Here is a 24,104-nt window from a genome sequence, read left to right as displayed (position 1 = left end):
TTTTTCTTGTTCTTTTTGCACCCTCTTTCTTTTGAGTTGGAAACTGCATCACATATCTTGAGGCTATCGGCTTTTGAGATGAAGTAAGCAGGTATGGCCGATTTGTTTTATGAACGGAAAAGGGGCTCTTCCATTTACTACTTTTCATTCAATCTTATTTCACCACTTTATGAAGACTTCATTTGGGCAAACCACATTGAATTCAACATTTGTCGTGAAGGTGTTCAAATTGTGGAAATTATTAATGTTGGAGAAAAATAAGCTTTAAATAAAGGGGAGCCTACAACATGATCTTGTGTTGTGAATTAAATTTTAATTTGAAGATACTGAATTTTTTCTCATTTCTGAAAAGGAAATATAGGTTGCATTGCAAGTCAGTTTAGTAAAGAAAAAGAAGGCTTATTAACATTATTTTATATAATTCAGTTCACAAATGGGCTTTCTTGTCAACTGAGAAGCTTGTAAACTATATAAACAAATTAGAGGTGATCATACCTGGCATACCATGACAATAATGAACCATAGAAACAGCACACCACCAGATTGTTTAAAGGGACACTAAAGCGAAACAATAAATCAGTTTAGACTAATGAAGAACTGCTTCAGAACCCTGCAGGCAGTCATTTAAATTAAATAGTTTGATTATTAGATGAGAAAATGAAGGTCCAAGTACCAGTATTTGAATTTTGCGCCCATACCCCAGCGCAGGTACGTCAGCGTGACATCAGGGATTCCAAAGTATGTTTTTGCATTTGGGCCGCGTTGACTGAGTAAAGGTTCCCGAAACTTACCATGTTTAATATTTGGTTCCTTTAGAACACAATATAGTCAATCTGTACTGCTATATATAATTAGTAGGCCCTAGAAGATGCCATAAAAATCCATGACGTCACCGCCACCAGATGCGGGAACTTAAGTAGGCGTCACCACCCGTATTTCGTTCTTGCGCTTTTTCTGGCTTACCGAATGTCTTATCGTTGTAAGAGTGGTGTTTTTGGTGTTGTAGAAAGGTAATTTACTGATGCAGAAGAAATCATTTTTCACTTTAGTGTCCCTTTAAAGCGTAGGAAACATGGTGGTGAGATTGTCTAATTAATAAACTGTTTTGCCTAAATCATGAAAATAGCCTTAAGATAGCTTAAAAGCAATGCATCATTATTGAATGACTGGGAAATGCTGAGTAGAAACCAGCTAATCCAAGAAAAGTTTGCAATTTTTAAGGGTTAGCTTGTCCCCAAGCAATAATCATTTCTTGCAAGCCTCTCCTTTTTTTAACACTGTATGCCTGGTACTATTTCCAAGTTGCAAATTGCACGCACGTAATCAGCGTGAAATAGCATTCTTTATGGGAAAGTCGCAAGTGCAGAGTTTTGAAAAAAGGAAGCACAAGATATGGCCTGAAAGGGCGTGAATGTTTTTTTTTTTTTTTTTAACGTACTTCGTGCTTTTGCTTAGCGATTCGTGCATCTCTGCTGCAACTTTGGCTTTTTCGCAACTGAACAGTAACTACTTTAATTTTACTGTCTCCCTGTAAACTTCAATGAGTGCTGTTATACCTTATATTCAAACAGAAACTTCGAGAATACAGTATGAATACAGTAGCAAACTCTATTCAAGGGGCATGCCTGTATTCAAATGTTCAATTATGAATGGAATAGCATGGGCACCAGTTTGTAAGGCTTTCGCTTGCCTCCCTTTCTTGCAGGCTGGGGATCCTAAGGACACGGTGCGCAAAGGGGTGCATGATATCTTCCGGCGCATCTACAAGGTCTTCCCAGGCATCAAAGTGTTCAACTACCTCATGCAGGGTCTGTCATCCAAGAACGCACGCCAACGTGCAGGTGCGTACTGCACTTATCCCTTTCAACAGCTCGATCTTGTAGAGCTCATCATTTGTGTCGGTGGCTCACCACCCACTGAATTGTGACGCTGAGAGCAAGGTTACAGGATCAAAAAAAACCTAGTTATTTTAGGTGCGCTCTAGTGGGGGCGCTATGCAAAAACTCTCAAGTTGCTTACAGTAGGTTGCAGGGCCTTTGCGATTCCTGAACAAGGCTGTGTTGAACACTTAGTCATAAACTTGGCCTGAAGTGTAGTACAGTACCTAATATTTAATCAGAAGCCAAGATATCCGCACTAATCGTAATGCTGCCTTTATCGTAAACAGAGATGTCCTTTCCAGGTCAGCAATGCCTTCAGCAGAAGCTCTTTGCTAAGAAACTTCGCAGGTACTCATCATACCACTGTAAATTAAGCATGTGACACTTTTTCTGGGGTTAGGGTGCCTATATAAAGGCTCTACAGTAAAGAAAGCGTTGTCATGATACTGAGCTGTAACAGTGATTAGTGGCACTGTGAGGCCTGATATCACAGTGGACTGAGAGTTAAGGCAATATGTGCCTGCGCTGCTGTTCTGGTGCAGAATTTTAAAGTGACCTTCATTTTCTCTTCAAATAATGAACATGAGCACACTAAACCCAATTTGGTTTGAAAATCTGCTAAATATGCTGTACGTGTACGCACTTGGGTAAGGTTGCTTCCTAGCTTGTGGATTGGCAGCTGTGGCATTCTCGCATTGATCTTTGTAGTAAAAGCTTTAGGTCAATGTTTTGTATTCGCAATGGAGAGGCATTGAAAGATGATGCACCACTTGTTAATGGCATTCTGTTAAGTCTACTTAACTGTAGGTACTGTCCTCCCACATTTTCTTCATCCTTGTCTCTTTCCTCCAAAACCCCAGAATAAAATGTCACATTCCTCTAACCCAAACCAACGTTTTGCTGTAGCAAAACAACTTCGCAATTATTGTTTATCAAAGGCAAAGCTCCCAGAAAAATATGATGGCCAGATAACACAATAAATTTAGTAAACTCTCTTACACTTGTAAGTATTATTTGGTCTCCACTCATGTCTGGCCTCATTCGCTGAAAGTGCACTCTTAAAGTTTCGATGAATTAGTGGTTTACATGTTATGTAACAATGTTCAAAGCTGAATGTTTCGTCACGAGCCACAACGTACACGAGTGACGATATTACTTCTTTTCTGTAAGCTACTGCAGAACTTTCAATACATGGTTGTTTTAAGCTCAGAGCATGGCGTAAGGAAATGTAGCATTGATTACAGCATTCCTGAGTGATTACATAGAAAATAATGTAATGGACAAGGCGTAATTAGCTCTGAAGGGTGCATTTTAACGCCATTGTAAACGGAGCCAGTGGAGGCAAGCTGAGGCAAGCGATGGACGTGTCACCGCAGGAGCATGGTAGAAGGTCTATAAACTGATTTGCTGTTTCTCTTTAGCATCCCTTTATCTGAGAACGAAATACACTGGGGAAAAAATAGAGAAAAACTCTGTCTGCCTTCACGGTTATGCGGGATTTTTCCGATGATTGCCTCTCTTTATTCTAGAGTGCTTGGAAGAACTGGGCTTCCTTTTCGAAGTTCTCGGCCTTCCCATCTCTGAACCCACACCCCCGGTGCTTCTCAAGGAAGTGGCTAGGCACATTTCGGACAGGGACAATGCTGTGAGGAATGCAGCGCTCAATTGTGTCGTACAGGCCTACTTCCGCGAGGAGGAGAGGGTCTTCAAGTACATTGGCCAGGTAGGTTTGTGTCTGTCTAATCCAAGCTTTCTCACTTGAGCAAGAAAACAGTGTGGTGAACAGGATGTCAAGAAAGTGAGACATGTGCTATAACACTCGCTATGAACTACAATGTGAAAGCATGTGGCAAAGCAGTCTCTTGTAGCTCACACTGAGTGTAATAATACCTAAGGTTTGTCTCTTTCTTTGTCTTGTTCTCTTGCTTCGTTTTCCTGCTTTGGGTTGTTGTCCACCAAGCTTAGATGCATTCTCTCGCTTATTTGATGGCAGAACGAGAAATTCTTTGTCGTGTGCATTCCGTAAATGCACTTCAATTAGATTTGTGTTTACAGTTTCACAACTCGGTCAGTGAAATGGCATGCTTCAGCTGGTTGTAGGAGGAAAGGAATTTTGCTGTGGAAATTATGCTTATTAGATTTTGGCCATTGCAGTTATCTGGTTCATTATTGCTGTTTGATGATTGTGCTGTAAGTCATCGTCTTGAATTTGGATGCTCTTTAAAAAACACTTCAACAGGAAATTTGCCTTTGCAGAGCATCTGGCTTTCTGCTGCTGTGAAAAAGAAAAATGCGCTATTGTGATGTTTCCAAGTGGAAGTCGTAGGTTAGAGACATGTTGCGTGCTCATAGCGGGCAGATATTGCAATCGCAAATCAAAGGAGTTTTACGAGCCGGCACTTCCTTTCTATAGTGTCTATAATGTGTTGTGCAGAAACCTTTAACTATTAGTACACAATGTTAAGACTGTGGTGCAACCAATTGTGCGCAGCTTTCGGACAAGGACAAGTCTCTACTGGAAGAACGCATCAAGCGGGCGTCACGCACGCGCCGCATGACTGTGCTGCCACCTGAGGAATCCCCGCCTGTCAAGAACCCGACACCGCCACGTCCGCAGTCGGCTGTCTTTGCATCTGCCACCATGATGGAGCCAGAGCCTGAGCCAGAGGAAGTAGTGCACAGGTGTGAAGCATTTGGTTTGGAGATGTCTTGAAAAAGAATATGTGTGGGAATGTCTTTGATGTGACAGATATCAAATTCACCAAAGTCATCTCTTGCACAGCTTACTGCTGTTAAGCGTTCTTTAGCTCTCGAAGTGTCTGTGCATCCATCGCTCCATCCATCTATGTATAAACTATGCCACAAAACTAGCTATCCTATTCAGCAACCACGGTTGGTTTGAAGAAATATCTAAAACAACCTCCACAAAGCCATTCAAATTTTTTTTCTTTCCTTTTAACCTGTGACAATTCAGTGCAATATGTTGCAGGAACGAGCGCTTCCAGTGCCATTGTACGCGATGGAAGAGAAAGACCAATATAATACTGGCCAAGGTCTGCGGGCCTGAGCTTTGGGTCCATGATTTCTCCATAAACCTTGATAGCTTTTTCCATGGAGCTACAGTTTTTTTTTTCCCAGCTTTATCCTGCACTGTGTAGAACATAGGCAGTAGACCCTCATAATATGATCCCATTACGTACGATTTCCCGGTGCCAACATTGACAATCGAGAACACAGAAAATGACCTAATACAGTTTACACTTCTTTAGTGGTTCATACATTCATTCATACATTATTCGGCACCAACTTTCAGTACATAGCCAAACTTGCAGTCGTATTATATGTATTCCAGCTGCTGTGTAGACAAGATAAGGCCCGAGCAATAGCCGCCTGCTGCAGCAGCTTCCCTGCAATACCCGCCAGGCCATCTCTCATGAAGACATCGGCACGCACTCAGATTTCTATTCCTGAATCGACAAATCTCCTCCTGGGTTGTCACACACCACATTCACAGCTATCACCGCCAATCCCATTGCGATAAGCATCTTCACCTATCTGTTTCAAAACACATATGGCATAGTGCGGTAGGAAGCATGCTGCATGCCTTTACTAGGCGATACCCCAAGCGTGCCGGTATTCCCTGCTGCAGACAGCACAAAGTGAGCATAATGTCTCGCTCTGGCAGCATCGTATGCGTCTGATTCTGGGGTTGCCATCAGCTCACTTTTTCTGGTTTCCCACCACTCTCTTTAACGCTTCGAGGGTCGAGTTTTTTCGCCATATGCGACCGCCGAGGGTCGATTTTTTTTTTTTATTGCAGATTCCAATTCTTCTTGGGGACCTATTTCGAAAAATATTTACCGTGATTTTTCTAGGGTGACCATAAATGAGAAAAACATATTTTGCATTGTTATATACCGTATTTACTCGATTCTAAGCACCCCCTTTTTTCACGATTGCGATGCTCAAAGTGAGGAGGGGTGCTTAGATTCGAAAAACCTAGAATGACCCCCCCCCCCCCCCCCCCCCCCCCCCCCCCCCCCGCTTTCTCTCTTCGCTGCGACATCATGACGAGACGGGTGCGAGAAATAACATTTTATTTTGCAAACATTCAAAAGAAAAATCAGTGCAGACAGTGAACCAACCGCTTGTGTAGGATTCTCAGTCACTATCACTGCCACTCGAGTTCGTCACACCGCTTGAACCGCTGCTCTCGGTATCCCACAGCAGGTCGTCTTCCGTTCCGTCGAAGTTGTTTGTGATCGAGCACTTCTTAAATCATTTGACCACAACGTCCACTTGGAACCTCTTCCACGCGTCCGAAATCCACTTTGCGATGGTTGATGGGGACGCTTTCTACAGCTTTCCCGTCGGCGTCTTCTTCCGGTCAGGGTTTCGCGTCCACTCTTCGTACTCCTGTCGGAGATTGGCTTTGAAGGGCTTGTTGACTGAAACGTCGAGGGGTTGCAGCACTGGCGTCATGCCACCCGGAATCACAACCAACTCGCTATTGATGTTCCGAAGCTTTGTCTTTAACTCCGGGATCAGATGGCCGCGAAACGCGTCCAACGGAAGCATCGACCGCGTGCCTGCAGGTCCATCGAGCAATGATTCCAGAGTGAGCAAGCTTGTTTGGCGGCCTTGGCTACGCGCTCTTCCTAACAAATAGGGGGGTGCTTAGATTCGCATGCAAACTTTTTTCCAAACTTTTTCGCGAAAATAGAGGGGGGGTGCTTAGAATCGGGAAAATACAGTATATATATATACCCTTCATTCATGAATAACCACAATAAAAAAAAGGAAATAAACTTATAAGAATGAAAAATTTTATGCATTGTTATATACATAGTTCAAGGCTTTGAAAATACGCACACGAGAATATTTCGCAACTCTCACCTGTTTCTGCTCTTACACTAATATTTACGTCCATAGCATAATCGAACTGCGTAGTTGCGCGCACTCAAGAAAACTATGCGGTTGTGTGCCAGTCAAAAAAGCAAAACGTGTGACAAACTTCCGCTAATCTTCATCTTATCGTCAACCAGAGGCAATTAGTTGCCGCGAGTGTCAAAAAAAAAAAAAAACAACGGAAGCGCATGCACAGCGGCATTCTTCCTATGCACACCTTTGCGAGCACTAAACAAGCGAGAAACAAGCGGTAGCCCTTTGAGCGATTAATAACGAGACAGCCATCAATTTTGAAAGCGAAACAAGCCAAAACCGCCCGCGGAACGAAATCCAAACCACTGCCCGCCCGCGTGCGCGAGCGGGGACATCGTGGCCATTGGTGCGATATATACAGTGATCCGTATATAGACGCACGGGAGCAAACTAGCTCTAAAACAAACCATGCAACGAAAACCGGCAGAGGGAGGTGCGCGAAAAAAATTCCCTGCATTCCCACATAGTGGCAGCACATGATAGAAAAGAAAAAGTTAGGATTTTGGTGCACTTTTTAAACGTACAAATGGCGCCGTAAATATACGTCATCGACCATTTTGGACTTGTTCGCGGCACCGTATATTTACGTCATTGACCCTGAAAGGGTTTTCACTATGCATTAAGAAAACTACAACATGGATCTTGGGTCACTTGAGCTCCACCAGTTCGGTGCACGTAGGCGTCTCGTGCTGTAACAATTCGCACCATGGTTTGCATTACGTAAATGTCAACTACAGCTGAGTCTGCCAAGTTTTTTAGTGACTTTGGATAGCACGTCTTGCTGGTTAGTATCTTTTTCTCGCATTTTTTTTCCTTCAAAATGTATGAGCAGTACTCTGCAGTGCTTCCACAGTGCTGTAAAAAAAATTTGTTTGTAGTCTCCAGCATCTTTTCCTTGCTTTTCACCTTGCAGAAAAACGAACGGTAAACACTGGAGTGCTTTGAGGGCTCGTTCTTAAGATTCGGGCTTAGAACACAGACCACGAAACAAAAATAAATGAGGATCATCATTTAGCTGCATACAACCACTCCGCTTGCACTCCGTTCTGCATTGCCATTTCTCTGTGACTTTTTCTATACGCAGGTAATTATTCTTGTAGGTCACTACAGGTAGCCTCGTCTTTGACGTCGAACATCATGTTCAGTTCAGAGCCCTAGTCTCCATCTTTCTGCTACAGGAACAATGACGATTTAGGTGAACAATGAGGATGGGGGGAATCTGATGCATGTCTCACACCAGTGTTCTCTCAGACTCTATTTCTTCTATTGCGTTGAGTATTTCGATAGCACTCACGTTTAGAAACTTGGAAGTATACCATCTCTTTTGGTGCATACTGCCGATTGGAGCTTCTTGCATTTTTCACCTTTGGAAACTTCTCTATGGATAAAGCTTATGAGATGAGCTCAAGCTCTATGGATGAAGCTCGCAACGACGGCACAGGATCCGCATAAACAGCTCCACTGTAAAAGTGCACCCTCGCTGTCCGCAAACCCGTGCCCCTTGCTGCTAAGAGACTGACTTTTCCGCAAAGTTAAACGTTCAGTGGTTAAGTATGCTTTACAGGTGAAATTCCGCTAGCAGCACAATATCATCGCAAGATTCAGCAGAAAATTGCCCCAATATTCTTAGATTAAATAGAAAAACAATACTAAGAACAGCGTTTGATCCTGCACAGTGAGCAATATATTCTATTTGATTCGAATATTCGTATCCGACCGAATATTCGAACATTTTCGAATATCTATTTTTCGTATATTCGCACACCTCTGCTTATTATGCAACATAATATGCCCAGTGCGAACCCAGTGTGCAGACCCAGTGTGATGAGCCACAACAAATTCCTGAAGTCTGGACTTTTCAGTTTTAATCGAATTCCTAAAATTTGAGTCGGCAGGTAGTTTGTGGCACTTATCGTTAAAAAGCTATCCCTATTTGTAACCAGTTTAGCCAAAGTAAAAGCTTGTTGCAGTTGGCCTTGAACAGGGGGCCACACTGTAGACTGTGTAGCTGCCAACTACTGCGGTATCCAAGAGTGGCTTTTCTTTTTGTTACCTCGCCGCAGACGTCCCAAGAGTGGCACTCCGTCAGGGGCACGTCCGCGGTCGCTTGGCGTAACTCTCAGCTCGGACTTGGAACGCATGCTGGAGCAAGCGGCCTTGGCACCATCCAAAGTCGCGGGCCTTCAGGAGGTGGATGCTGATGCCATCTTGGCTGAGCCATCCATCCAGCTGCCGCCCCGCAGGTAAGCCCATTTCTTAGAACGACAGAAAGCTGAGCTAGTTGGTGAGGATTCATAATGCAAAAAAGGAGATGAGGCGTGCAGACAGGACACAAGAGTAGAGATGCCGCGTGTTGTCCACTTCTCTACTCTTGTGTCCTGTCTGCACGCTTCACCTCTTTTTTGCATTATGAAGCCCATTTCTACAGCTTTTTTGCAGCTTTTATACTTCTGATCCTTTACATTTGCCACTGCACTGGCATTGCTGTAGCATTTTCTTTTTGTCTGCTATCAACATTTAGTTTCACCTTTTGATGTTCAGTTCATCGGTGATGTTTTATTAAAAACTCTGCCACCAGTATAACATAACTACATGGAACATGACGCTGCCCCTTGCACGGCGTGCAATTATAGGTGTGCATTTGCAAGAAGCCACTTGTAATTAAAACATTCGACTATCTGCATCCACAGAAGTTTCCATTTATTGTCTCGGTATTCCTTCGCAGTGGCAGTGAAATTTCATTATATTGAATTCGTGTATAAACACACTTTGTTATAACGAAGCTCTATAGACAAGTAGTTATATAAGTTATATACTTTGTTATATTGACAATTTAGTTATGTTACAGTACATTATATTGAGGTTTAGCTGTACGTATTGAGTACAGTAAGCCTGTATTGAGTACAGAAAACAAAGGCAAGTTTAAGTACACCTGTTTGTTGCTTTTAAGAGATGTGTTAAGAGGAAGCTTTAGCTCGACTGCTCCTATCTAAATACATGTAAAAGGAGAATTCGTTTTTCTCGGCAACCACTGCACCAAATTTGACGGGGTTTGCTGCATTTAAAAGAAAAGCTTAAAATCTAGTGACTGTTGGTTTCGAATTTTCGATTTAGGTCGTCAAATTTTGATAAAAATTTGGCAAAAATCGCAAATTTTCAGAAAACGAAACTATCAAGTTTACAACTCCGTAACTCAGCAAGAAAAAATGATATCGCAATTCTGTGAATCGTACCTGATAGCACATCTAAAGCGGACAAAATTGATATGTTACACATGAACCTCAAAAAATGGAGTAATGTGTAATTACAACTTTTGCAGAACCTTCGTAAACAACGTAACAAATTCACGTAAAATGTAAACTGACATATCCAATTTGTCCGCTCTGAATGGTCTAATGAATGCCATTTACAGAATCGCGATGTCTGTTCTTGATGCAGAGCTATTAGCTTGTAAACTTCGTGCTTCTATTTTTTTCAAACGTCTGAATTTTTGAAAATCTTTTTAACAAAATTCAAGCCCTAAATAAAAATTCTGCTTCCAACAGTCACTAGAATTTAACTTTCTCTCTCAAATGCAACAAATTTCATTAAAATCGGTCCAGGGGTTATCTCAGAAAAACGTTTTTGCATTTTTACATGTATTTGAATAGGCCGCGTCGGAGTTGGGCCCGAGCTAAAGCTTCCTCTTAAGCTCTACCATTCCACAGACGAACTTTGCAGAAGGTGAGCTTTTAAGGGGGGACGTGGCTTTAAAAATCAACTTCCTTATTTATTCATGGAATTTGGTGAAAATTGGCACAAATCTTTAGAATGTCTCCCTGATGCTTCCCTAAAAGTTTCAGTGATATCTTGAGAACATTTTATTCAATTTAATTGAGCAGAATTTTTCTCCCTCTAACTTTCTGGAGAGCCTGGGGAACTTAAAAAACGTGATAGAAGACTTGTTAAGTATTGACTGCTTAGCTAAATGCGTGCTGAAGGTCGTGACATTCTTGTATATTTTTTTTTTTTTCGCAACACAAATTTTTTGGAGTGCCATATTTTATGTTACCGTCGCATCAAGCGCACTTTCGGGCTAGACGAATAGCCATATCGTAAACTTACAAAGGGTCAAGATAAGAAAGCGAGAATATCACAACCTGCACTGTAGCCCTAGGAATGTGACAAAAAAAAAAAAAAAAAAAGTAACGGAGTCAAAATATGTTAAATGGTAACAAAGAAATCAGCTCCAGAAACTGAGCAGAACAGCAGAAATAGTTTTGAGAAAACGGCTCTCAAAGTTTCACCTTCTCCTCAATTCTCTAAAAGGCATCAAACTTGCAGTCTTTTGGGCGTTTCTTGTACATGTGGCCTCTGGTCTGGTGCTCTTCTCCCCCCCCCCTTTTCCTTTTGTAGGGCATTCTTTGCTGCTGCTGCTCTACAAAGAGCATGGTGCCTAAGTTTCAAAACAAGTGACGTGCAGATCGAACTCTGTGTGGGCACAAATATAGTTCCAGTGTACATTCAGGCAGCCTGTATCCTCAGGCTGCCTGATTGATAGCAATCTCCAGTACAATCAGTGAGGGTTTTTTTTTTTTTTGTAGATTTGACCATGTTACTGAATAAAGGCTCTGAGTGTCAGCAGCCTCCCAAGTCATCTTTACTTGACCATGGCTGTAGGACTTAGGATCAGAAAGCCAGTGATAGATTTGCAGCTGCTAGGTGCTTTCCAGAATTGTACTTTTGTGTGATGCCTCAGTTACTTCTGCAGCCAGGTGTCTGTGCCAGCCCAAGGGGCCTAGTGAACAGAGCTCATGATGAGGTTCTCTTTATGAAGGACTGGTATGATAGATATTGTTACTAGCTATTGTGACAATATGATAATAGAGCGAACGCGCAATATGCTTAGTTCCGGGTCCGAGGTGCCGATGTGCAAGATGCCTAGCCGCAGATACAAGGAGCCGATGCGCGAAGTACCTAGCCGCACAGTCCAAGGTGCCGATGCGCGAAATGCCTAGTCGCGTGCTCGAGGAGTTGACCCTCGATGCGCTTATTCGCGCAGTCCGAGGTGCTGTCATGCAAAATGCCTAGTCGCGGGCTCGGGGAGTCTACCCTCAAGGCACTTATTCGCGCAGTCTGAAGTGCTGATGCGCGAAATGCCTAGTCGCGAGCTCGGGGAGTCGACACCTGATGCGCTTATTCGCACAGTGCGAAATGCCGACGCGGAAAATGGCTAGTCACCGGCTCGAGGAGTCGACACTCGATGCGCTTAAGGCTCAACCAGACGTACGCGTTCCAATGCGTCCGCACACGCCGCGCTGACTCGACGTCGCGTGGCGCCCGACGGAGGAAGAGGGCGCGCACCCAAACGATGCACGAGTTGCCGCGCGTAGCCGCGCGTCTCGTCGCGGCGGCGCAGTGTTGCTAGCTTGCCATGTTCAAGGCAGTCTAGCCTTCGCTTAACGGCCACGTTAAGCAATGTGTTACATATTATACAGTTTTAGTTTAGCGTCAGCAACTATAGCGTACGCTATACGCTATAATATAGCGTACGCTAAGCAGCGCACGTTTTCTACAATTTTAGTTGACCGGCGATATCTTCGAATCTCAGAGGCCATATGCCGTTGTTGCGGCTATTTCGCGCCATCAGCGACAGGTGGCGCTGACATCTCGAATGTTTTTTTCGTTAGGCTTCGACTCGTTCGAAACGAGAAGCGATCTCGAAAACACCACGAGGTTATCCATAATACTCTGTCATCGAAGCGGCCTGAGACTAAGCGAAAGCCGTTTACACAGTCATTTGCTACGAACGAAGTGCATTTTACAAAAGCAACGCCAAATTCAATTCGAAGCGGGCAGCCGGGACCGCCGCCATGTTTCCCGCAAGCTCCGCAAACCCCGCAACAACGCTAGGGTGACCCGGGCTTGCCTGAACGTCGCGCGAAGAGTCGTTCCGGAAGTGACGTTGGCTTGCAGTGGTCATGTGAGGTGTGTCATGCTACTGACGCGAGCGGCAGCTTCCGGCGCGGGCGCAAAAATTCTAGCGGTTGTAGGTCTCCACGCCGCCGCGCGCCGACACGCGAAACAGCCTCCGCGCCCGACGCCGTACGCGTCCAGGCGTGGTGCGGCGCGTGCGGGCGCATTGGAACGCATACGTCTGGTTGAGCCTTTACTCACGCAGTCCGAGGTGCCGATGCACAAAATGCTTAGGCGAGGGTCCGAGGGTTGCGTGCGCGACGTGCTTCGTCACGAATTCCGAAACAGTGCTGAAAGGCTTAGCCACATGTACGAGGATTCCGCGCGTGAATCTTGGTCGCGAAATCCGCGTCGTTGATGCTCGGAATGCTTAGCCGCAAGTCTGAAACATCCACAAGCATAGGGATCGGCCACGCTACTGCAATGTCCACGTAGTGCCCGTTTTGACACGTCGAGATTACAGCGAGTAGAGACGTCCAGGCTCGCGAGGTGCAAAGAGCCGAGCAGACGATCCGAGCTCCGGACCAATGGCGAACCACGCTAGAGTCACGTGGTGGGCATGGCCAGTCGCAGACTCCGGCACGACCTTCAATCATTTACTTTTTGTGCGCTTGTTTCTGTATGGAGGAGATAGCTGAAGTGGCAGATTTGAAGATGGAGAAATGCGCTTTCCAACGAGACCAAGATGGCGGCGCTCGGTCGCGCCCATAGTTTCTCACTATATTACCTAGAGGGAAATCTGGCACTGCTTCGCTGTGGTATGCATGGGAATGCCGGTATATTGCGACTTCGGATTGGCATCGTTCTCGGAGAGACAGGACACCTCGTAGACGTGCCAGGCAAGCAACGTTCCGTCTGTCACAATGATTCATATTCGACTAAAACTGCATGTAAAAAGCTGTTTTAGCTTTATTATTACACAAAAACATGTTTTGTTTAACTATGAGAACTTGTTATTGCATGTACAATTATGATAAAGTTAATAAGACCCGGACCAGGACGAATTTTTCTTCAACTCTGAGGCTTTTCTTTCGAGGAACCCGTATGGGTTTCCTTTGTAGCAATCGCTACGAATGGGTGGATGTCTGATTTTCCCTTTACTAATTACTTCTCTCCACCTTGCGGGTATCCGCAGAACTACTACGTCGTACAATTATGATGCGTAAAAAGTATCAGCGGGCCGCTAAAGTTGGAGGACAGACGACGAGAATCTCGCTCGCTTTGAAACAGTTTGTAGTCTGTTCTTGCTTTTCTTTGCTTGATCAAGCATTGTTGATGAGCAAAGATGTAATATGCCTGAACGGGAACCTTTTATGAAGATTTTACTTTAAGAACACGTTATTTGTGTAGCCATGTCTGCATTCTAGACGAAGCCTCTTACAACACCAGCCAACACGATCCTCGCAGACACATAGTTATACTGTCATTCCCATGACGGCACGGCATCCCTTAAGAAACTCCCATAGACGGTGGCGCTAGATTTCCCTCTAGGTGTTATAATGAGAAACTCTATGGTCGCGCTTTTCCGGAGATATTCTGGCTTGAAAAACGCTGTGCTTTCTTGATTTCCACAAGATTTTTTTCCACCTTGGCTGATAAAACGAATTTTTTAGAGCACTTCTAAGTGGTTTTTAGTGATGATATTTGGGTATCAGATAGAAAAAGGGTTATAGAAACTGAAAATGTGATTTTCAGAAAATCGATTCTTTTGGCAATTTTTCACGATGCGAAAGTCGCATCCTCCCTTAAAGGGACACTAAAGCGAAACAATAAATCAGTTTAGACTAATGAAGCATTGTTTGAGAACCCTGCAGGCAGTCATTTAAAAAAAATAGTTCGATTATAATATGAGAAAATGAAGGTCCAAGTATCAGTATTTCAATTTCATACCGAAACCCCAGCGCCGGTACGTCAGCGTGACGTCGGAGATTCCAAAGTATGTTCTCACATTTGGGCCGCGTTGGCTGAATAAAGGTTCCCGAAACTTGCCATGTTTAATATTTGGTTCCTTCAGAACACAATGTAGTCAATCTGTACCGCTATATATAATTAGTAGGCCTTAGAAGATGCCATCAAAATTCAAGACGTCGCAGCCCCCAGGTGCAGAAACTTAAGTAGGCGTCGCCACCAGTATTTCGTTCTTGCGCTTTTTCTGGCTTACCAAACGTCTTATCGTTGTAAGAGTGGTGTTTTCGGTGTTGTAGAATGGTAATTTACTGATGCTGAAGAAATCATTTTTCACTTCAGTGTCCCTTTAAGAAATTTTTGAGGAAAACCTTTATTTGTATGTCTGTTCATATTGTCATGTATTGATGTTGAAGAACTAAATGCCACCAATACTGTGGGCTAAGAATGAAACCCTTTCTTGTGAAAATGTGAGCCCAGAGAGACGAGCAGCACTACAATAGCAGTGATAGTGGTGAGCACAGGTGTCACCCGTCGAAAATGTGAGCCTCATTATAACAGTCACATCTGGGACAAAAATACTTCCGTTATATTCGACATTAGTTATGAGCATATATTTGTTGTACTCTAATAGCAGTCAGGTAGTTTACTTTGTTACATCCAATTTTTCTTTAGTGTTCATTATATTGAGGATCGACTGTATTGCCATACAATTTAGGATAGTACATTCATTCGAGAATGTACAACACTATTTGCATTGTGCACACAATACTATTACACAAGTCTATTTATGTTACAATGGGAGACAAATAAAAATTTTATTTGGATACAGTTGGTGCACCTTGCACCTAGCAACAACTTGGTACAGTAGTGGCTCCCAGTCCCATTAAAAATGGGCACTAGCAAAAAAAGGAAAACAATGCATGGCAATGTGGGAGGTTCTCCCGCAGCTCAACTGGTCAGAATACCACGTGTTATGTTACATTGTGGCCTTCGTGTGCTGTGGTGACGTTTAGTTTATACATTTTTCTCCATCTGCAATGTGCTTGAAGAATGTAAAAAAAACAATAATATTCATGATGTTCACCTACAAGTCTACAGTTCCATTCCTCTGCACTGTTGTCTACCTCTGTGACTGTTGAATATTGTGGTTGCTTTCCTTGGAAAGTGCCTGCGATTCTGCTACTATTCTGTTTGTCCTTTCCTGCTCTACAGATGTCTTGAGAAAAGTGCCAGCCCTCCAAGCCATGCTCGCAGGCTGCCCCTTGACACAGACTCCTTCGGCAACATCATTTCGCGGTTGACGTCGCAGGAAATTGCAGTTGTGCTTGAAGGCCTGGCCCAGGTACAGCTTCTAGTTTCACTTCGTACTTTGCTCCCGCTTTTGCCAGTATGGCACAGCTTTGCAACCTCATAAAATGCGAGAAATTGTATGTGAAAAATATAAAGAACACCAGAGAATTTGCTTCAACAATCTTGCTTTAACCAATTGGCTTTGGATGTCACATTTCTAAGTACGCTTATAGATGCATAAAAAACTTTTAAAAATACGTACTTTGGTTTAAATATGCCTGCTAATGCTTTTTAGTGCTTTATTTTTTTTAGGCTTGCCTTTGTTGTTGATTAATAGTTCTTAGTATAACGATTCCAAACTAATTTGCTGCACCAAGTGCATGTATTGTACAGTTTCATTAAATGCCACAATGAAAAAGGGCACTGGCTCTGAAAATAATAGCACTAAGAAAGGCCAACTGCAGCTAAATTTTGGACTGGGTAAAAAGCCTAGCTTGAGATTGTGTATACTTGAATTGTGTAGCTACGTTTGGGTGGATGTCTCATTCTTTCTTTATTAATCGATGTATACATGTATGCAAAATTTGAAACGTTAGGATGACAAATCAAATAGTGTCATGTTAGATTTGTTATTCCTGGAAATTTAAAGCGGAGCTGGCTACGTTGCTCTGTGAGAGTAGCTTTACTGCCTATGGCACACTGACAGTTCACACTTTCGAAGAGTCCAGTGCATGCAAAGAAATTGCTTATTTGTACCTAATGCTCCATTTGTGCTTTTAATAATTGTTTCATAGCATGCAAAGTAGTAACAGAAATTTGTTCACATTATAAATATTGGATGTGAACATCACTTTATATTAATTGAGGAAATGGCTGTTCATTCTATTGCGATAGCAATTACGGTTAAAGCTTGACATAAAGTAGAACCCTCGTTCATCCATTTTTGGGGAAAAAGAACAAAAAAGAAAGCACACTAACCAGGAAAAAGTACGATCCAAAGCAACTAAAAAAAATTTTGAGATTCGAGTATTGTTGACATTATCGTAACGCGAAGCGTCTAGCGGATCTTTGCGGCGCACGGGACGCCGACGCACTTCAAGCTGGTGGTGCTCCAGCGGCCCGAGGCGCATTTTGTTGTTTTCCTATTGCATGGTGTTTTAAGAGGGTGATAGGAAACCGAGACGAAATCGAGCTGGAGGGCGATGCAGCCTGCAGCAGGAAATGGAGGCGCGTTTGGATTATCGCCTACTAAAAGCATGCAGTACGCTACCAATAGCACTACGCACCATGCGTTGTGAAACAGATAGGTGAAGATGCTTATCGCAGTAGGTTTGGTGGCGGTAGCTGTGACCCGGGCGGAGATTTGCTGGTACTGGAACAAGAAACTGTGCGCGCCGCCTTCTTTTTAACGTGAGAAGGACAGCTGTACGTTGTTCTCAAATGTGCGTGCCTCGCGCCCTCTTTTTTTTTTCCCCACATTGGATCTAGCTGCTGGAAAACGTATACGATCGCAGTCTGCAGTAGGGAACCGCGGCGGCGCATTTCGGTTATCGCTTATTAAAAGCCTATGTACGCTTTCGACGGCACCACGCGCCGGGAAACAAATAGGCGAAGATGCTTATCACAATAAGATTAGCAGTAATAGCTGTGAATGCCGCGTACGATGACCCTGGAGATTTGCTGTTACTGAAATCAGAAACTGAGTGCGTAGCCGCATTTTCACGTGAGATGGGCGGGCGAGTATTGGGGGGAAGTTGCCACGGCGGGCAGCTATATACTGTTCTCGATCACGCATGCCTCGCGCATTTTCCTGTTTACATGGTATCTAGCGACTGGAAAACTTATCATAATATTGCAGTTTGGTGATGTACTGAATGTTGGTGCCGAAAATAATTTTTTTCCGGGAACGTATGAACCAGTAAAATATGTGTGTAACTCTACTAGGTCATTATTTGTGTTCTCAATTGCGAACGTTGGCGCCGAAAAAACGTACATAACGGAAACGTATGAACGACGGTCTGCTGTATTATAATGAAGTTGGTAAAATTGGCAGTTTGCTTCGTTATATTGAAGTTTCATTATGTTGAAATTCAGCCTTTTATGCAACTAAGCACATTTGCCAATACACTTTTCTTGCCCGGGAGGGGCTGCAAATTTTTCCGTATTATCGAGCAATCAGAAAAGGCAATTTTGAATGAAGGAAAGAAATTTCACTTTGTTGAATGTGAGAATTGGCGACGAAAGATACCGTTTCATGCTGTGTCGACGATATCTTCACATCGATGGTACGAAGCGAAGCCAGCTATGCTTTCGCATCCACTCTTCCCACACTGCTGATAGTGTTGCACGCTGTATGACGACGTTAATTCTTTGTCTGCGTCTTGCTATCTCTTCAACGCATCTTTGAAACTCGAGGTTACGAAACCTCCAGCGCTAAACGATAAGGAAGACGGCGCGCGTGATGCCACGCCATCTCGGTATGCCCACTCGCACATGCAGCAGAGTACCTCTAGAACAGGAAGCGCACGAGCTGCATATGTGCTTGGTTGTGCTGACAGCCATGCGAGCCACGTCTGCACTAGAAAAAGGAGAATCATGTCAACGTTTACAGATCGAATATTTCACTGACTAATGCCGTTGGCTTCCCATCAGTTTCAATCTCGAGCAGCATCAAGGTGTGACACCTGCAATGCCACTGGCAGTGCTCATGACACTAGTGTTCTCAGATGCCTGGTAGTCATCAAGGCACTGTTTGGTCTGCCAGACAATAATTGCCTTGCTGCTGCTTCTAGCCACGTTGCACCCGCATATATTTACGACACCGTTTGAGGAGTTCAGAGTGCAGTGTTGAACCTTGCTGTTGCTGTCCATGCATTGGCGAAACTGCTGATTTCTTTTAATTGGACACTCCAGGTGAATTTTCATTGTCACTGTGAAGTTCCACATAAAGTGCAATGTAGAATTCAATAACATTGCACTTCACACGCTATTTGTTGCATGTGCGAGGGAAAAAGTGCAAAGCTGAACAGAGAAGGATGGTAGCTTGATGCACATTGTCCTCCTGCGTGTCCAACATTGCAGGTCACATGATCTAACACACATTAAGGAGAGTTGAGGTGATTGTTTGGTAATGTGATAAGTGCAAATGATAAATGAATGGTAAAGCACGCGCTAAAGAAAGGAGGGTGTGGAGAGGCAGGTGAGCGAGTGTCTCCTCCTCTACCACTACCATGGCTACACATGGCAGAGCGCATATGCGAGCCATGGACCATATTTCGGAGGCAATCATATGAGGTGGGTGCAAACACTACGTGAGCCAAGGTCACTGGTCACTTGTGCACTGTCTTCCCATGTGCCTTGTGTTAGAGGTCGCAAAATCTGAAGTGTTGGACATGGGTCAAAGCGAGAGGCGAGCACACTGTAAAGTAATTGATCAAGCACATGCTAGAAATGGGGTTGGTGGAGGGCAGGTAAGTGCACCTGGCTGTCAGCGCGGGCGAGTGTGTATGCGGCCCGCATGCCCTGTGTTTGGAAAGTAATCTGTGGCAGATGCAAAGCTTTGCCAGCCACGATGGTCGTGGCTTGATGCGCACTGCCTTCCTGCTCGTTTAGTGTGGGAGGTCGCGTAATCTCGAGTTTCCGAATCTCGTTGAAGCGAGAGGCAGGTGAAGCGTTCAATCCCCTCTGTCTGCACTCTTCATGATAGCGTCATCCCACTATGGGTGACACTATTGACCACGGCAGCGTAGCGAACGTGAAAGTTTCGCAGACTTCACTTCGTGTGCCAATGTTCGACACAGCACATAGTGTCCCTTTGTTAGCCGGCTCTCAAATTCAACAAAATTTTTTTTTTCTCATTAAAAGTAGTTTTTCCTGATTGCACAATAATACACGAAATTTTACAGCCTGTTAAGAGAAACGTGTCAATTTCTTTATAACGAAGTGCGGATTTTAACACGTTCATTATATCAAGATTTAACTGCAAATTAACGTGGCTCCACTGTAATTTAACTCCACACGAACCAGAAAATTGTTCGAATATAACAGGGCTCAAACTTAAGAGAGCTAGTTCCTTGGCTATAGCCATCAGTGCAGTGAAATGTCAATACAACGAATCTCGTGGGGCTGCTGAAAAATATTCATTATCTTGAAATGTTGCATTGAAAACACACAAATTGGCATTAAGGAATAAATTCATCAAAAGGAATTCCCACATTAGAAAGCAGTACTTCCAGAAATGTGTTTCTTCCGGTGCCAAGGACTCCACAGGATAGGAGTGAAAATGCGTGTTTTCCGAAATCTTCGCCTGGTGCCCAGCCGGGCATAAGTCCGCGCACAGGGCCAACAATTGCTGAACAGTGAGATTACTCGCCACAGTCCCATGCATCTTCCATCTGTGGTAGGGCAACGGTAATAATTAGGCGGCGATTCTTCTTTAGTACACACCGACTGTTGCATATGAGGCACGCAGCCATGCATTTCTCCAGAGCGTAGGTAACTCCTTGAGCCTAATCTCTCTGGCAATGTTGGTGGCTATCAGCAAGGTGGGCAACAGGCAATTGCAGCATTCGCATATCTGAGATTTGCACACGATGCGCTACACATTGTCGCCAAATGTTACTAAAGCCCTGAAGTAATCACTTTTTTTGGTTATTCGCCGATAAATCTTGAGGGTCAAATGGCATTTAAGCAAACTTACCTTTCACTGGCAATTTTTCTGCTTAACCCTTCAAAACTGTTGCGATTTTGAATGATGTAATGGGTGCAATTGCAATCTCATGGTTGCAGAGAACACTGCAGTTCACCATGCCCTTGTGCTGTGCCGGCAGTGCTGATTTGTGTAGTTTCTACTTCTGCAGGCCATCATCACTGTGGGCACAGGCAATAGGGCTGGCACAAATTTGCAATTGCAATCATCCAGAAATATCTGCTGCTGCTGATAATGCCGCGCCAAATGTTTTTGTTTCGCAAGTCTCAAATGTGCACAATATTTCGGGTTGCAGATTATATTGAGGTGTACCAAGAAAGCGTAAGATTTCCACTACTTTGAGATATTCGGGGTTTTGAAATTCGTAGTGCTGTAATGTTTTTACATTAAAGCTTAAAGGAATGGGTTTTTGACTTGGGATTCTTCAAATTTTCATTATCTGGGGTGTGCATAGTAATGAGATTTAACTGTAATGTTCTCAATACAGCATGCAATGCTGAGCGCTAGTGTACGACTTGCCATGCATTTTTGGAAGGGCTGTCTTGAAAATTAGGGATCGCTGAGTGTGGTGAATTCAGGCTGAAAACACAAAGAGAAGGATAAGCACATGTTCATTTGCAGACTACATTTAGTGATGCCTGGTGGTAGCTATCAATATTATCAAGATCAACTGTCTGTTTTCATGCTGTTAGGTCCAAGAAGCACCATCAAGCTACGAATGCGTATTTTTATCAAATGACATCACAACAGTTAGCACTGGCCATGGGTTGGTGATACAGAACACTCTAAAAGCCTAATTTATCACTGCATCTTTGACTTGCTTATCAGGTGAAGCGCGATATGCAGTGACAATATGCTAAAACTTTGACTGTGGGACATGTTATCTCGTTTCCATGGAGAGGCGGCACATGCACTGTGGAAATTTAGATGCAGTTGCCCTTTGACCTTTAATGCTTTCAACCTTGCCTAGGTGACATGGATCCGATATATTGATTGTGTTAGGCACTACACTTAACCCCGTGCCAAACTCCTCTGTTTGCAGCTGGACACGGTGCTCGCCACCGATGGCAGTCCTGCACTGCTGGGCGGTGCCGACCAACTGGTGAACATGATGTCCCTGCAGTACCGGCTGCTGCACACCAAGCATATAACCGATGACTGCGTGGCCAAGGCAGACGTCATCGAGCTGTACAGCCGGATGGCAGCTGTACTCCTCAAGGTTGTTTGCATTGGCCTACTTATGCAGCTGTCGCATAGGCATTTTGAAAATCTATAGTTTGTTGACTCATTAGCAAAGTAGGCGTCGCTACATCGAGCATTTGAAAGACTATTGAGTTAGTAGTCGGTGACAGTCGACAGGGTTTGCAGAACTCTTTCAAGCTCTCAAAGGCCGTCTAATCTAACTTGACCTAATATTTCTCTTTAACTGCAAAAGAGATTGGTCTGCCTCAAAGTGAATTGACCCAGAACAAGTGGAACATGTAAATGCTTTCTCTATTGTCCAGTGTAAAGTAAATCTGCAGAAGAGCAAGACAGCTTGCTGCAAATTGACTGGCGAAATTTCTTTTTTTTTTCTTAAAATTTTACTGTGGGAAACTAAGCTCAAACCTCCTTTCTTTAACTTGTCACTCAAACCATGGCACCTTTTAATTTCTTGACTTGTTTAGCTATATTTGCATGCATAGGTACTTACCGAACACTCTCCAAACTTTTTCTTTTTTTCGAAGTTGAACTGTTGCAGTTAGTATATTTAAAGTATTGCAACTTTAGCATTTCCTTAGAAAGTGGACCATATTGTATGCTGTAGACAGCCATTGCCTAGATAGAAGGATGCATGCGCTTGGTCCCCCTCCCCACAGGTGTTTGATGGCCGCACGTTGGGGCGGCGTGTGAGCACTGGCGTTCTGAAGGAGCTGCTGCCTCAACTGCTGATGGTTCTGCTGGACAAGCGAATCACCGAGTTCCGCCATGGGCCTCACCTGCAGCGAACAGTCAACATCCTTGCTCTCCACATCATCCGTAATGGGAACCCCAGCTGTGTTCTTAGGTGGGCATCTTTGCTGCAGGCCTCTTCATCTTCTCCCCTTATTTGTTTCTTCTTTTTCTAATCCTTTTAAGTGCTTACATCTTTATGTTTAAATTCAGCATTAGGGAAACACTACATCAGTATATGATAGATCGTTCTCTTTGAGAATTTTCAGACCCTGCTGGGTGCTGCTGCTTTACCAAATAGCTAGTGTTTGATGGTGGGATTGAACCTCAGTCTCCCACCTCAGCATCCTGATGCTTTAACCACTAGGTCACAATCGCACCTATGCTTCTATTGTGCCAACACCAACAAGCACTTTGGGATGATCACTGCTTGTGTCACATTGTGTAGCATGGCTGGGCAAGAGCACATGCACACATGCATCAGTATCATTCGCGCCAAGGATGGAAGAATGAAATGAATGAATTTATAACATTTGATTAACCACTTCTTGAAGGCGGCGTCACTTCACATTGGTTCCAAGATGTGTGATGAAGCTGCACTTCTTTTTTTTTTATTGAAGTATTATTATAGCGTAAAACTCTGGGCCAATTTTTTTCCCTTTGGACTTTGTCCTGAAGATTTGTGACACAGCATCAGTTGTACATGTAGCATTATGGTCATGCTGTGCATTTTCACAAGCTATCCTTAGGCGCAAGGTGCATTTTCTGAGTTATAAGTGAACTTTCAAGCATTGTGTTTGGTTCAACAAACAAAATCTTAGCTAATTTGATCTTTATTAAGCAATCTATAAGGGCCCAAGGTTTTGTGGTGTATTTGTATGCTCCTAGATTAGTCCTGTCTGAAAGCAGCGCTTATAAATTTGCACAGTTTTGTCTTCAGCGAGTGTCACTTTCAGCGAGTGCACAAATTGCATTAGTGTTCACAGGCTCTTGCACAGAAAGGTTTAGTGACACTCGCTTATAGCGCTCTGGCCTGCAAGAGTGTTCGTCAAGCTATTTGCTGCATCGACATGTGGCCTCAATAGCAGTGCTTCAAAAATGCATAACATTTTAGTTGCTGCTAGGTTTGCGCTAATCCTGAAACTGCTTTTTCTTTATTTGAAATGCTGTAAACACCCCAGTGCCATTTGAATTGGAAACTGCGAAAGCCATCTTGCTTTTGAAGTGCGTCGATTCTTTGCCTCTCTTGGCACTTCCCTCCCAAATTTAGAACATCGCTTGGGTGTTGTCAGGAGCCAAGAAAAGACGGCATTACAGCCAAGTGGTGATGCTGTTAATTTGCAAATAGTGCCTAAAATAAACATCTAATGTTGTGGCCGTAGCAGCATGCTGCCAGAATGGCACTTCCTATGGGTAGGTAGGTGCACTCAAAGTGTTGCTAGGTAGTTTCTTGTGCGACTTGCGCATTAGATGCATACATCAGATGTTGT

The 24,104-nt window shown here is 43.7% G+C and overlaps 1 protein-coding gene across 3 annotated transcripts in view; it reads left to right on the top strand.

The window, feature by feature from the left end:
- msps (msps cytoskeleton-associated protein 5) overlaps positions 1-24,104 on the top strand; it is a 107,987-nt gene that overhangs the window by 59,450 nt on the left and 24,433 nt on the right. For all 3 annotated transcript variants that reach the window (XM_050183308.3, XM_055073963.2, XM_055073962.2), the window contains 7 exons: positions 1,706-1,841; positions 3,410-3,603; positions 4,372-4,562; positions 8,885-9,064; positions 15,897-16,026; positions 21,725-21,901; positions 22,542-22,729. In XM_050183308.3, coding sequence (XP_050039265.1) covers positions 1,706-1,841; positions 3,410-3,603; positions 4,372-4,562; positions 8,885-9,064; positions 15,897-16,026; positions 21,725-21,901; positions 22,542-22,729 — 1,196 coding nt within the window. The remainder of the gene's footprint in view (positions 1-1,705; positions 1,842-3,409; positions 3,604-4,371; positions 4,563-8,884; positions 9,065-15,896; positions 16,027-21,724; positions 21,902-22,541; positions 22,730-24,104) is intronic.

The sequence above is a fragment of the Dermacentor andersoni genome, chromosome 4 (genome assembly GCF_023375885.2).
Source record: "Dermacentor andersoni chromosome 4, qqDerAnde1_hic_scaffold, whole genome shotgun sequence".
Classification (NCBI taxonomy): domain Eukaryota; kingdom Metazoa; phylum Arthropoda; class Arachnida; order Ixodida; family Ixodidae; genus Dermacentor; species Dermacentor andersoni.
This window is presented reverse-complemented; position numbering and strand designations above follow the sequence as displayed.